The sequence below is a fragment of the Ctenocephalides felis genome, unplaced genomic scaffold (genome assembly GCF_003426905.1).
Source record: "Ctenocephalides felis isolate EL2017-DRISC unplaced genomic scaffold, ASM342690v1 CF-g0.4_SCAFFOLD_01492, whole genome shotgun sequence".
Lineage (NCBI taxonomy): Eukaryota > Metazoa > Arthropoda > Insecta > Siphonaptera > Pulicidae > Ctenocephalides > Ctenocephalides felis.
Genome location: NW_020537646.1, coordinates 38,986,222 through 39,001,246, shown reverse-complemented (window position 1 = coordinate 39,001,246; position 15,025 = coordinate 38,986,222). Strand labels below are relative to the sequence as shown.

General features: G+C 26.8%; 1 protein-coding gene across 1 annotated transcript in view; it reads right to left on the bottom strand.

The window, feature by feature from the left end:
* LOC113370588 (rhombotin-1-like) overlaps nucleotides 1–15,025 on the bottom strand; it is a 56,982-nt gene that overhangs the window by 17,072 nt on the left and 24,885 nt on the right. The window contains exons 2-4 of the mRNA XM_026611277.1: nucleotides 7,123–7,211; nucleotides 1,936–2,073; nucleotides 1,581–1,706 (exon numbers count right to left, since the gene is read on the bottom strand). Coding sequence (XP_026467062.1) covers nucleotides 1,581–1,706; nucleotides 1,936–2,073; nucleotides 7,123–7,211 — 353 coding nt within the window. The remainder of the gene's footprint in view (nucleotides 1–1,580; nucleotides 1,707–1,935; nucleotides 2,074–7,122; nucleotides 7,212–15,025) is intronic.

Here is a 15,025-nt window from a genome sequence, read left to right as displayed (position 1 = left end):
ACTATTACTAACATGTGTCAAAATCAATTTCAATTCTTTAGTATAAATAATTATGTATTATTATTTATGTCAGAATTCTCTAACTTTTACAATTTTATATTTACTACATTGACATTTATCACTTACTTTCTGTTACCCAACTCTGAATAATAAATAAGCCGCCATAAATTAATAGTAGAACTTTTCAAACTTTCGATTTATTGTATTGATAACATATCAAGTAGTTACAAAAAAGCTTGAATATTTTATTTCAACATAACCAACTAACTAACTTATCAACGAACTATCGACAGCTCGAGGAAAAGTTGAGCCAAAAGTTTTCTTCCGCTAAAGTTTTACTAATTATATAAATTGACTGAAAGCTCCTGATAAATTTTTAATCGACTTTTATTGTTTTGTTCAAAGATAGAAATACGTATACATTTGACACAGGTCTATAAAACTGGGACCATCGGTGCAAACTCACTTATAAAAGTTTCCTGTCTGAAAACAGTCGCCAACTGACTATAAATAATTCAATGAGGCAAACACTTCTGGATGAATGATTTAGTAACTGACACTATCGAAATTAAGTACTTATGATAAATTTATATTGAATATAAGAATTTACATTCAGTAATAAAAATTTATAAAAATTGAATCCTGGATAGATTTACATATTACTAGATTTGAGATTTGGGGAATATATTAATCATAATATGCCCTATGCCCTATTATATATTTTTTTACAGAAAAGTTTAATTTTTGATTTTTAATTGTAATTATTGTTCTATATTGAATACAATATGATAATTATTTTTAATATGATTAGGATATATTACAGTATATAAGAATCGATTTTCAAAGCTTTAAAAAAATGGTTCACGTACAAAAATTATTCTACCACAATTTTTCATTAATGTTGAAGTTAAAAGTATCTGGATTCTGAATTTTTTTTGTTCAAAATACATCATTGTATAAAACACAGAAAGGCACAGGGAAAGTACTGTATATATTGAGATAGACCATTTTGGCATTGGATTCGTTAGCTTTAATCATTATTAGTTTGTCTACCTCTTATTTAATTAAACATTAGGGTGGTCTTTAATATGGACATTTTCGAATTTCCTTGCTCCCAAGGGCTCAAATGGTTCTAAATTGATAAAAAACAATTCTCTCAAAGTTTTAGCTCTTAATATTGTTTTTTTAGATAGTGCACAATTCAATGAATGTTTTGTATGAAAATAGCATGAAAAATGTTTTAAAAATTTTAAAAATGTTTTTAGATATAATTTAGCAAATAAATGAATGAGTTTTATTCAAAATTTATCGCTAAGTTATACCTAAAAAAAATTTTTTTTTAAATTTTCAATATTTTTTCCATGCTATTTCCATACAAAGTTTGATTGAATTGCACACTATCTAAAAATTAATATTGAGCTAAAACTTTCAGAGAATTGTTTTTTATCAATATAGAACCATTTGAGCCCTTGGGAGCAAGGAAATTCGAAAATGTCCACATTAAGGACCACCCAATTAAACATATATTATTTTAGTAATAAAACTTCATAAATTTGTTTTAATCAATAAATTGGACATACCTATGATTGCATTGTTGGCAGGCAAAACATTCTAGATGGTAAACATTCGTCCTGGCTCTCATAACCATTTCAAAGGCAGGAATAACTTTATTACAAGCAGCACAGTAGCCTGTATTTCCAAATAATCTGAAAAAATTGAAAACAATACCATAAATAAAAACAAAATCTTTGTGCATATTGAAGTTCTTTATTTTATAAGAAAAATATTTCTATAGTTCATCACAAGGATCAGAATTGCTATTTTATCCTATATATTACTATAGAGATTTGATTTTAAGTGCATACATTTTTTTAATAATTATTGCAATATCTTGCAAGTTTATTATCAATTTTGAATTAGTTGAATTTTATTTACCTTAAATAATCCCTTTTACAAAGTATGAGATTTGCTTTGGTATATAAAGTTGATCCTACTTCTCCAAGTCTGCAATCACAGCAACCACATTTTAAACAATCTTCATGCCATAACAAATCCAAGGCCCTCAAAAGATACCTGAAAATGTAAAAAAAAAATTCAATTAATTAAAAATTAAAATGTATTAATAATAATAATTTTATAAAATATCTTGAAATGTTTGATGATATTCATATCGTAAATTTCTGGGTATGTGGTACTCCCAACTAGTACAAAAAAATGTTCCAAATTGTATCAAGTTTCCGAAATTAAAAACAAAACACTTCTGTCTAATATCTTATGATATCAATAAGCATACATAATCAAACAATCGTATTTCTAGAGTCTAAAAGCGTATTTAAAAGTGTTTACCATTGCTCAATAGAATTTAATATTGGCAGCCTAATCATGGGCCTTTAAAATCGGTACCTAATTTTAAGACATATTTAAAGTACACTATTTTCTTATCTATGACGTACACCATGTTATTTTATAGTTTTCATTTTTAATTACGCAAATTCTTCCAAATTTGGAGAAATTTTCGACAATTTGCCATATTTTGGTAATAAATAAAACATGACTTTTTAAAGACTATCAGACGGTTAATTTAGAAAAAGCATTTCAATTTAAATGCATCCATGATTTTGGTGTATCAATCAGCATATAAAAATTCAAAATTTTTAAATATAAAAATATATGAATATCAAGCCATTAAGTTGTAATAAGGACACGAGCTGGACATTGATAATAAATAACATAAATATAGAAGATTATATATTTATTTCTACTTAACTATTTCTTTCGATTTAATTTGATTTGATATCCTGATGATAACAAACTATTTAATGTTAAATTATAAATTAAAATTTTATAAATCAATACCATAAAATTAATTTTCCAACCAATTACTCTAAACTTTTCACAGCAAATATTTCTTATGGTTACGAAAAATGCAAGACAGGATATCCAATATAAATTTCAAAACTTCTACGTCGTATTTAATTAAAACACGTCCTTCCATTGTATCGTGATTTTTTCAGTCAATTTTTCTAATGATTCGATTATAACATTACCGAACAAAAGTTTCTGGCTAATTATCTCCCGGGGGAGAATTAAGTATCGGTTTACAAAAGCCTCCTCGGAGCGGGTACGGGTTTCTCGTTATATAGAAAAAGGTTAATAACTTCGAGGATTTGTCGAAATGATCGGTAAAGAAGAGAAAAAGATCGTTAAAAGTTTTTTCAGAAAAATATTTACTTAAGTTTTAATTTGGTGTGGGAACTGTTTAACACGATTTTGAAGTTGACATTAGGATTCTCAAAAATTATTGAGGACAAATGACACAAGGTTGTTACTTTTTGTATCTAGAAGTTAATAAAGGATCCTACTTTAGTGATTAAATATCATTTGATAGGTAAAGTATTTGGTAAAATTTCTCCAATTCAAAAAAATCTATTCGCAAAATTATTTCAAATATTTTTATTACTTATATATATTCATTACTTATAGATATTTGTAGTTGTCTCAGTTTTAATTGTAAGGGGTTTTCGAACTAAAAGCTACTTTATTTACCTAATACCAAATACAAATTTCATGAGCACGTTTATTTTTCAAAGATCATACCAAATATTCATCAGCAGAGTTGGAATACCTATTAATTTAATTTATCTCCTATATAGGGGCTATATAAAAAAATTGTCGAATCTAAGACTAGACTAATAATTCATATCAAAAAACACTTAAATAACGAAAATAAAGTGAACGTTTAATAAAGATATTTCTTACATGAGATAAAACAATAAAACTCGTATTAAAAATATAACAAAAAAAATCTAAAAAAAAATCAAAATGTGAAGAATGTGAAAAATAAAAATGAAGTCGGTATAAAATTTAATCAAAAAGCCCCATCTATTTTTTTTTAGCGAATATTAACTCTTGTTTTACCTTACTTAGTACCTATATATTAAAATGAAAAAAAAAACAATTGGTGATAAATATTTTTCAAATGTTGAAATAAATACTGGACAAATAATTTTGGAGTCTAATTAAATATTTTAAATTTTTAATCAGACTCCAAAATTATTATTAAATATTTAATAGAATGTTACTTGATCCACAACAATAATAATTCGCAGAATTTAATATCTCAACATTATTTAAATATAAATTGTAAGTAAATTAACGTTTTTGTAATTGCCATTTGGCATAACTAATATATTATAATTTTATATTATCAAATTAATTAAATTTTGACAAATTTTTAGGCATAATAATTTTGGCATTTAATAACAATTAATAACAATCTGGCACTTTACTTACGCTAAATTTAATTATTCTCAGTTTACATAAATATTAAATATCATAAAAAAATTAATTATTCTGCAACTGTCATATATATATAAATCATTCAATATTTCAATCTCTTCTCTGTTATATCTTGATTTTTATGTAATACTAAGGTCGGTTTTACATTTTTCTTACAGCGACTGTCGGGTCATCTAGTATAGATATATAAAATGAGAGTGTGTAATATATGTATTTCAGATAAGCATTAGTAAAAGGTATTAATTAAAATAGTACTTATGTGGTACATTATACGGGCATCAAGTACCAGTCCCTTAATCACGTCTAGACTCTATCCGTTAATTAAACATAAATCAACTATCATTAGCTTTTTTTCAATAAACAATTTTTTCGCTTCATTAGATGGTGTATTATTCATTAATTTATTATACAAGCTCTGAATCACTAAATTGTACTATTACAACACAGTTTCAAGAGGCTTAACTTGCAAAGAAATCTACGAACAATACTAAATGTATACGGTTTCAGAATGGCTCATTAAAAACTAACATCGTTAACAGAATGAACGCGTGGGGGTTGCATTTTATCTCGTACTCGTTTCGACGGTGTTAGTGGGGGTCGGTTGTGTGCGTTGTATCGCTTAATTACTATCCCATAATGCGATAATAGGGCTGTGGAAACGACAACATTTTGGAAAAAATTCGATCATTATTTTATTGGAATCTTGTATGATATTTGCGAGCGGAGAACAGTGTTGTTTATTTTTATTACCAGTTATATCCGAGCATTGATTCTATAACTACTCTATAAATAATGAAATTTACCAAAGTGTAATGAATACGAAATGGTTTCTGATAAATCTATTTTAATATATTGACTATCCTAAAAAAGTATTATATAAACACTTCTTAAATAATTCCACACACAGGTTTACATGTTGAGTACGGAGTCAAGCTCTATGTCAGAAAGTTTTTAGTTTTAATTTGTTACTCTCCATAATTGAACGTATTTTACAATAAATAATTAAATTAATGTGTTAAAATGCTGCATTGATGAGATAAAGTAAAGCCTCGAGACGTTTGTAATGTAAATTTTTATAAAAAGTTAGTACAAACATAGTTTTGTGTGTCCATATGCACATAATTAACTTCCCGTAGGGTAAGTTATAGTAATCACAAAAAAAATCGAAAATTAAAATTTTTGCACATCTATTTAAAGGCTTCTGAACATTTTGGCACTCCTTAAAAAAAATGTGTGTGTGTATGTATGTATGTGTGGATACAATATTTCATCGACGTTTTCGAGAACACGGATCAACATATTTAAATGATTCGAAAAATATTCGGTTCCTATTGATAAGGACACGTGCAGATTAGTTATTTTTTGTTATTTTGTTTATTAGTTATTTTGATTAAACAAAGCGTCCAATTTGAATGATTCAAAAAACATTCTACTTGTATTGTCGATGTGAACAACTGACGAAGTTTTTGAGAAGGCAGATTTAGTTATCCGGAGATCCAATAAAAAATGTAAAAAACAAAGCCATTTGACGGTCAAAAATGATCATTAAACAAATGCAAAACATATTATCAGATATTTTATAGAGATTTTAATAAGTATAAATTTTGTGTACATTTACATGGGATCCGTACCAATGCTTACACGTTATACTACGACGCGGCGCTTACGCGTTTCGATATTTTGACCCTAAAAAATCTATGCAGCGCGATTGCTTTAAAAAAAGAGTTCAAAATTTTCAAAAAAAAACAAAATATAAAGAAAATTCAATTTTTTCAAGAAAATCTTTTTTTTTTTATTTCAACTTTGTAATTTAGATCTTTATGAAGTAAAGTTAGTGCAAAAATGGAGTATACGTTTTAACGTCGAACAGAAGGCTTCTTAGTAATTTTTTTAATGACAATGATAAATTAATAAACAATCGTAACCTTTAGTTAAAAAATTGAGAATTAATAGTTTAATTTATAAAATTAAATTATTAGCTAATAATAATAAACAATCGTAACCTTTAGTTAAAAAATTGAGAATTAATAGTTTAATTTATAAAATTAAATTATTAGCTAATAATACGTAGCAATTAACTATACCGTTTTTTTTTTGACTGTGCTTCATAAATGTAATTCTATTAGATTATCTTATATTATTAATATATCTCAGCTATGTAATATACTGCAAATTTAAAATTATTACAAAAATTATATTTATTAATACAGCTATATAAAAATTAATCTAAAGAATTTGAGTTATTAAATGAATCGATACTTTTCAGTATATTCACCCTATGTTAAAATAAATGGAATTCAAATCTATCAATGCAGAATAAACTTTAGCTTAATATTATAGTTTTGTAATATTATAACGATTTTTGGAACAAAGTCCAAATACACCAAAACTTATGAGAAACAAAATATACAAATTAACAAAAAATTCTTATAAATGCCTCTTATTAATCTTAACTACTATTGATTATAGCAAACTGTTAGTAGTTAGTATAAATACTAAAATGAACTATAACAGCTGTGAAATTTTCGATTTTGCTTGCACTATTCACATTTTTCTTACAAGAGTCCCCTACGGTCGAAAGCAGAGGCAATTAGTTAATGAGCTGTTTCTAGGAGGAATGAAATATATATATATATATATATATATATATATATATACTGTTAGTTACATATGTGTACGTATATTCCAGATATTAACTGGCCTGGATAAGTTTTCTATATATAGTAAAAAACATTATCCAGTATTGTATCCAGAAATAAATTAATTAGAACATTGCTTTTGCGAATCTAAGTTAATGTGCAGATAGAAAATGATCTATCTCACCTGTCCTGGATTTGCTTCCCGCACCCTGCACATTGTTGAGGAGCTCCGGGTGGCCCGGTCTCAGCTTTTGACACATCCATGGTCATCATCTGAAATTGAAAGAAATCGATAATAAAATAATATATAAAATAGTACTAAATTTCACACAAATAGTTAAATTTAAATAAATATTTTGCGGCGGGAATAGCTCACTCAGTAGCGTTTTCGACTCACACGCTGGAGGAATTCGGTTCGAATCTCCAGCAATACCAGAATTAAAATATAAAATAATAAAACTAGATTAAGAATTGTTAATTTGTAGGATACAAGAAAAAATGTATTAGAAGTAAGAAGGAAAAAAAAGAAGTTTAGTTTAGAAGATGAGAAGAACATATTGAGAAACAAGAAGAAGAATGAAAAATATTTAAAAAGAAAATTGAATGGAAGATTAGGATACCATAATTAGAAATTCACTGGGAATTTTACTGATTTTGAACTTGATTTTAAATTTTACTGGATTTTACATAGGAGTATGGTTGTTTTGTTCTTTTGGTTGTTTGATACGTGTTAGGTATTGAGATGTTTTATTTGGTTTAGTTTTGGTCCACTGCTGCTTGATTTCTAGCTGTCCGCAAAGGAATAGAAAGCTCTTATCACTGAGCCTCTTACGTAGCTCGCGAAATTAAATATTTCCATAAATATTAATCATGTTGGATTGATTAATTCAGTTTTATTGATTATTATTTATGATCTGGAAAATTGGAATTCTCGTAACTATGAAACAGTTGTGTTTTGAAAGAAATTCTAATTATGTGGTAAATTTGCGAATTGTCTTAATTAACTATTAACAACTTACTTACTACTAAGTTGTCCACAAACTTACTCTAATTGAAACCATTTCTATAAATATTTACAGTAAAATGATCGATTGCATAAAAAACGTGACACGAAAGCCAATGTTTATAAAAATCCCATTTAAATCGGAAACATTAGCAACTATGTTACATTGAACACTTTACCTCGTTTTAATGGTGTTGATTAAGACAACTCTCAGGAGAATTATTACAACGAGTTTTTCTCGATACGCAAATGGGTGATTAAAATTTATAGGCAATCCCAGATAGTGCCCCGAGTTAAATACAAACATATCATTCAAATGATATGTGTTCGACGTGTATATGTGCAAATATGTTCTATTCGAATAATGCTTAAATTGACTGCCCGTATGCTCTCGGATTGAACTATAATCGCTAAGAACAAACATTTGCAAATTTGCATATAAATGAATCTTGAATTGCATATTACTAGAGGTGATGGTGATTCACACGGATCATAAATAGATATACCCACATACACAAGCATTTTGATTGATGATACTTGTATTTGTCAAGAATTTTTGTTGCGATCCGAACAAGAATTTAGTTGTACATGATTCACTTTTTTCATTGATTGGTATTACATTTTAACTGCTAAAATATTCTTGTTGCTTTGTAATCACCATCGTATAGTGCACAAATAACTTGTGGAATGTGGATGGTAGCAAATCAGTACTTTTAGTAGTAATTTTTTAGTAGTAATGTTAAGAACATTATGCTATACGATAGCACAAGGAAATAGTATTAATCCCAACAGTCCTGAAAAAATGGCCGTAATATTTTAGTATGATCTATAAGACTATGGTATCTACCGTAAGAAAAAAATCGTAAAAATCGTCGAAACTTTTTTTTAACACTTTATTACAAGAAAACGGCTCGGCCGACTTTACCAAAAACTAAACAAGTCGATTCCCAACCAATATCTTTCGAATGGTTTTTGAATTTTCAAAATCTATTTAGAATTGCGGGCTAAAACGTGGGCGAAAAAATTTTCACTTTTCTGCTATTTACAAAGAAATTCAGAAATCAGAATTTTTGGCTGATCGTCGCGCAAAATTGATAAACGCTAGTCCTCATCGAGATACATCGAACTGCTTTTAAATTTTTGAAATCGGTCCAGCCATTTTTGAGAAAACGTCGATTTACGACAAAAAATCTGTTCACACACACGCGCACACAAACATACTTTTTACAAATTTGGTCCCATTTGATTCAGAATGGCTTGAAACGTCAAGAAAACAAAAAATTAACGAATCGGATTTTTTTATACTAACATAAACTTCTCCTTCAGGAAGTTATTAATAACGCCGTTGCACCAATTGTTCAGGAATTAAGACTTTTTATAGAACTATATAAATTTTAAAGATTGTTCTACTTTGAGAAGCTTTTCTTTGAAAAAAAAAATGCTGAAGTGTGTTGGCAAGTTTCATATAAAGTTGGCGCATTTAGTCAGGATTGTAAAGTGGTAAAATACTTTATAATTTCATTAACTCACCGTATAGTAAGTTATAGTAATAATTTAAATATCAAAAATGAAAATTTTTGCATCCTTTCACAGAAACTTCGGAGAGGCTTTCTTCGAACATTTTGGCACATTTTAGTAAAAATCGTCTGTTCGATTCAAAAGTTCTGGTGACTTGGTTGGAAAAATTCAATTCGTAATAATTGGAAGGCGTGATGATTAGTTTTTGATAAAGATAAGTCCAACCGTTTCAGAAAAAATGATAAAGAAAAAAATCTAATTTTTTAATTTAATTTTTCTTCACTAGATTCGTTTTATTTATTCTCTATTCAAGATTCTGATCTTGATTATTACTTTAGATAGATGTCCTGAAAATGGAACGTACTTATTTGAGAAACGTTGACATTAAATAAAATAAAATTGAAAAACTCTATGATTTTTTATTGCAATTGGATTGCTTATTCAAAGCTCTAGTATAAATATCAAATATAATAAATAACATCACTTAAATAAGCTATAATTAAAATTTTCCCATTGCATACTCTTTCTGTTCGATATTAACTTGAATTCATTAAACACATAAACTCTCAGAAAATAATAAAAAATCTAATATATGATGAAAATACGTGCTTAAACGTTGATATAGTGAATGGCTTCGACAGTAAAATACAAATCAACCCAAAAATAAAATCATTTTAATTTAGCCGCGGAACATCGCCAAACATAAACGGCAGTATATATATATATATATATATATATGTATATATATACATACTAATTTAATCGAATTGCTGACGAAGCATCGATTTTTCAGCAAGTCCCTTTCGTTTCGTTCGAAACGATACTTGATGATCGTCGACCCCCGTTCATATTTTTTGTTGTCAGAACTCCATCACCGATTTTAATTAGATATATTCACGTTTTCTTTATGAAATGAAAAAATACGTTAAACAAAATTGGATATGCGTATTTATCAACTCACAGAATTTAATTAAAAATAAACGCGAGCTCCGTCTCTTCATGAATACAATGCATTAAAAGTTTTTTTGTGGAGTGGCCGATTGGCGAGTATGGGGATAAAGGAGTCTCAGCGAAGGTTATAATAAAGCATTTGTTATTTAAGAAGAGGGTTGTTATGTTAATGCAACATTATAATAACAATAATGATATGATTTTGCTTCGATGTGATGATGTTTCTTTTAATACAATTTGATCGACAAAACTCGTTTCAATATATTCAGGACGCAAGAGGGTAAGGTTGTTTTCTTTCGATTCAATGAGGTATTGTGAGGTATGAGTGGTATTGATACCAAAACATGTTTATGTGTCGTTTAATTATATTTAATAAATATTATAAAGAATTCAAACTTTGAAATACAATTAGTGTCTCACGAAGGTATAAAAATATTATTACAAAATAATATATATTATAGAAAAAGTTTATATCACTTACCAACGCGCTTACTAACTAACTTACTTACTAACTATTACTGGTAAATTAATTAAACAAAATTAACTAAATGCGAAATATTCTTCTAATTTAGATAATTATTATTTTATCTGATCAAGTATTAAGCGTTTTAAATTAAACTAATTATGTTTACCACAATATTGTAAACAAGTCCACATAATATCTTTAGTGTTCTCCTTGCAAGTGAAATAAAAACATTCTAATTAAACGATCGTAAAATAATTATTATCTATACTAAAATAGATATTTAATTAAGGTTATGCAATGCGCTACAAATTAATCTAATACATGAATCATTGGTATCCAATTAAGCTAAAACCACTAATGAATCTGCTACTTCAGTGGCTATTAAGATTTTTTCAGAGCAATATTTAAGTCAAGTGGTTATAATGTATGTAAAATATAATTTTAATTAGACTAATAAAAGAATTAAATATAAAAATAATAAAATTACGTTAGTTAAACGATTTCGAAACAACCTTTTAGTTCTCAATATCAAAGAAGTAAAACCAGAAAGTTTTAATCAATTTGATCAATTGATGCAAATTTACTATCAATAGTGATAACAATTACATATATTAGCCGTGAGAATTTTTTAAACTGTCAAGATATACAGAAATATACTATTTTTCCAAGACATCAATAAATTTATTTTTGAATACTTATTTTCTGAATCATTAAGCACCTAAAACTATTTTACCAATATATTACCAATTTTCATATTTAACAGAACTGTATCGGATTGAATTAGATCAAATGCAGTTTTGTACAAATAATGTTATTTTATTAATATAAAAATATATTATTAAACCTTTGTTATGTCATAGTTACATATTTATACTTAATTCAGGCACCATAAATTGTAAATCACTTTTTCATCCAATTTTTACACTACTTATTTGTGTATTTCCCACCAATGCATATTATTTGTGTGAATTATTTATTATTATAATTGTGATCTATATTTTATGAATGAAAACGATAAGTATTATTAGCATAGATTAACATTTGAACTTTACACATTAAAATTTTATTTCGCTTCAGATCAAAAACTTAGATCAGGTTGAAAAATATTTGTATCAATTGAATCATGTAGTATTCAAGTATCTTATGAGATAATATTAATCATTTATAAATACTTGTTTTGAAAATTCGCAAGTATTGCGTTTAAAATGATATATCTATACATATTTGTATATATATATATATATATATATATATATATATATATATATATATATATATATAAATTCAAACTCAAAAGTTGTGATTAAAGATACGCATGAGCAAAAGTAAATACATTAATTAATAACGCTGATAGCGTCATTTATGAGCATAATAAAATTAATCAATAAAGGAATATACACAAATATGGAATAAGATCCAGAATTGGAATATTTATATTTCATGTAGACAATTATTTCTTAAACAATTACCATACGTTTTTTCATAATCAAAATAAAGCACCCTGCAGCTGCTTTATTAATAAGAATATATTTTTGTTCTATTTATTCGTGCCAAAATTTATAATTTATTGATACTTAATTATAACTTGGATCAGAATGGTTCAATACTTTATGAACTCATAAAATTTAAATATCTGATAATTTATTTGAAGTTGATCTATCAGCATTTATTTGAAGCTGATTTTGAAGTAACACTTCTTTAGGCGTGACTAGGGAGTAAATCGGTGAAAATGCAACGGAAGTTGCGTTACGCTCGAACTGTTCGTCACTCGCTATCGATGAAATCATTTCTATACGGGACGATTGTGATTAATCGTCGTGTCGAGTGAATAGAGATCTTTCGTTGTATGCGTACCGGCGTACGTTGTATGCGTCACCGAGGAGCATTATGTAAGAATGTCATTAGACTTTAAAGTTACATCGTAGTACAAATCTTGATATACTGAATGAGAAGAATATTTTACCCTGTCCCCCATGAATAATATAACGAAAATAATAAAACAAATGAAACATTTATGATGTGTAAGAAATGTAAGTTTATTGAAATTATTTCTATATTATTCGTAGTTTCTATAAATCATTGAAGTTATTAAAATGAAAAATATTTTTATAAACAAGACAGATATTACAGCTGCTCAATGAATGAGATTGTATCGCCAGCGAAAAACTAAAAAAAATACAAGCAGTCAATGAGTGTATGTTAATTTTAATTACATGAAGTTCTTCAATCACAATTACATGATGAGTTAAATTGTGAAAACAATATTTCTTTAGTCGTTGTTTAACATAATCCACTGTGTGAACGAATATTATAGAATTAATTAATCCGCAATTAGTTTATTTCTTTAATGAGAGTTCAAGTCCTAAATGCTAATTACAATGACAAACCGATCATGTCATATTTAAAGTATGACTTTAATTTTATGATTATTATCAAATATTATAAATATTTTAATGCTATTATAAATATATAATTTATAATTTATTATTATATAAATATGTATACTAAATAAATGTGTTCATCACGGGTGTTGTCATATTACTAATAAACATTATTCAAAATTGATTGTTCAAAATTGATTGTTCAAAATTATTAACACTAAATTTATATCGTTTATTACGATATGGGCATCAGCCCCTACTCTATTAAAATAATAAAATGCAACTCGATTAATCAAATTAAAATTCATTAATCTAATTAACTGCCAACAATTGTAATTATTTTGAATTACAGTATTGTTAATCAGCATATGTAAATCTGTTTTTTTGTTTATCGTGCTATACTCTATTCTCGACTCTTAAACGAACCCGTACGTGTTATTTTAATTAAAACAACTCGAAAGATTTAATTAAGATCTCGTTGTGGAATTGTACACAATTCTAATTAGAAATCATGTAATATAGACAGTTCATAAATAGACGAAACTTTAAATATCGTTAATAAAAACAAATAAATTATCGACTTGTTGACAATTAATAACAATATTGACATCAGTTAAATACGTACTTAGTTGTATCAGGCTTTATCTTTATTTAAATTAAACATTCAAGATAAACTTATCAAGGAGCATTTGAAATCAAGTAATGGCTTCAACAACGTAAATTACTTTATTTATTCAAATTTATTCTCAGCAAATTGCATTAATGTCGTGTTATCTTGGTTATTTATTTGAATTTCGATTTGCATTTATATTTAAAAAATATTATTCGAGGAAGGAAATTTAAACTTGTATGCGAAGATACCATATAAAAATAGCTTATAAAATAGAAGATGTTTAACTGATGAGGTTAATTAAGAGTCTGTGCCACCTGATTCTTCAAAATCAATGAATAAGTTACAATTTAATCAAGGTTAAATTATCACTGAAGATGACATACAGTAATAGGAAATTAAATAAATTTTAGGAAAAATAAAGGTTTTGGTTTATGAAATAAAATTATATAATAATAATTATATATGTATGTATATAATAATAATGGATAATACTGCCCTAGGGCAGGTCTGTGAGCTGAGTTAAACTCCAACTCAATTCAGGAAAGAACAGTGTAAGAGATTTCCCATTGCTATTTCACACCGCATTGCCTGAACATATTTTTGATATATTTTCAAGTGAAAATGGACATCGCTGCTGCACGGTGTCAGGTTACCCCGAGCGGAGTTCAAACTCACAACCTCGTCCCCACGAGTCCGTGAGCTTAACCATTACACCATATTAATTTCAAATTTAAGAGGTATATAATAGCCTCTTCATAAATATAATGAACGTTACTCAAATCTTCTGTTTATTATCATAATCATAATTTGGTTAGTTTTCTATTTTTTTTTCATTATTATTTGTTTTTTATGTTACCCAGTATTTTTGTAGATATTTTTGTTAATTAGTTTATACATTTTAGATATTTATTATATTACATTTCATAATTTTATTCACTAAATAGGAGTCAAATTGGGTATCAAAATGTGTGTTTTGATACTTTATAAAATATTTTAAACATAACATAGTTTTTCTGTTTATGTTTAATACTAAATTTAATTTAATTTCTCTTTAGTGAATTTTAATTCAAAATTGTAATAATAATTTCTGCTGGATGAATGCCTGTATAGAAACTTTATATAGTTGTAAAGTATATCACCATTCGAAATTTTATA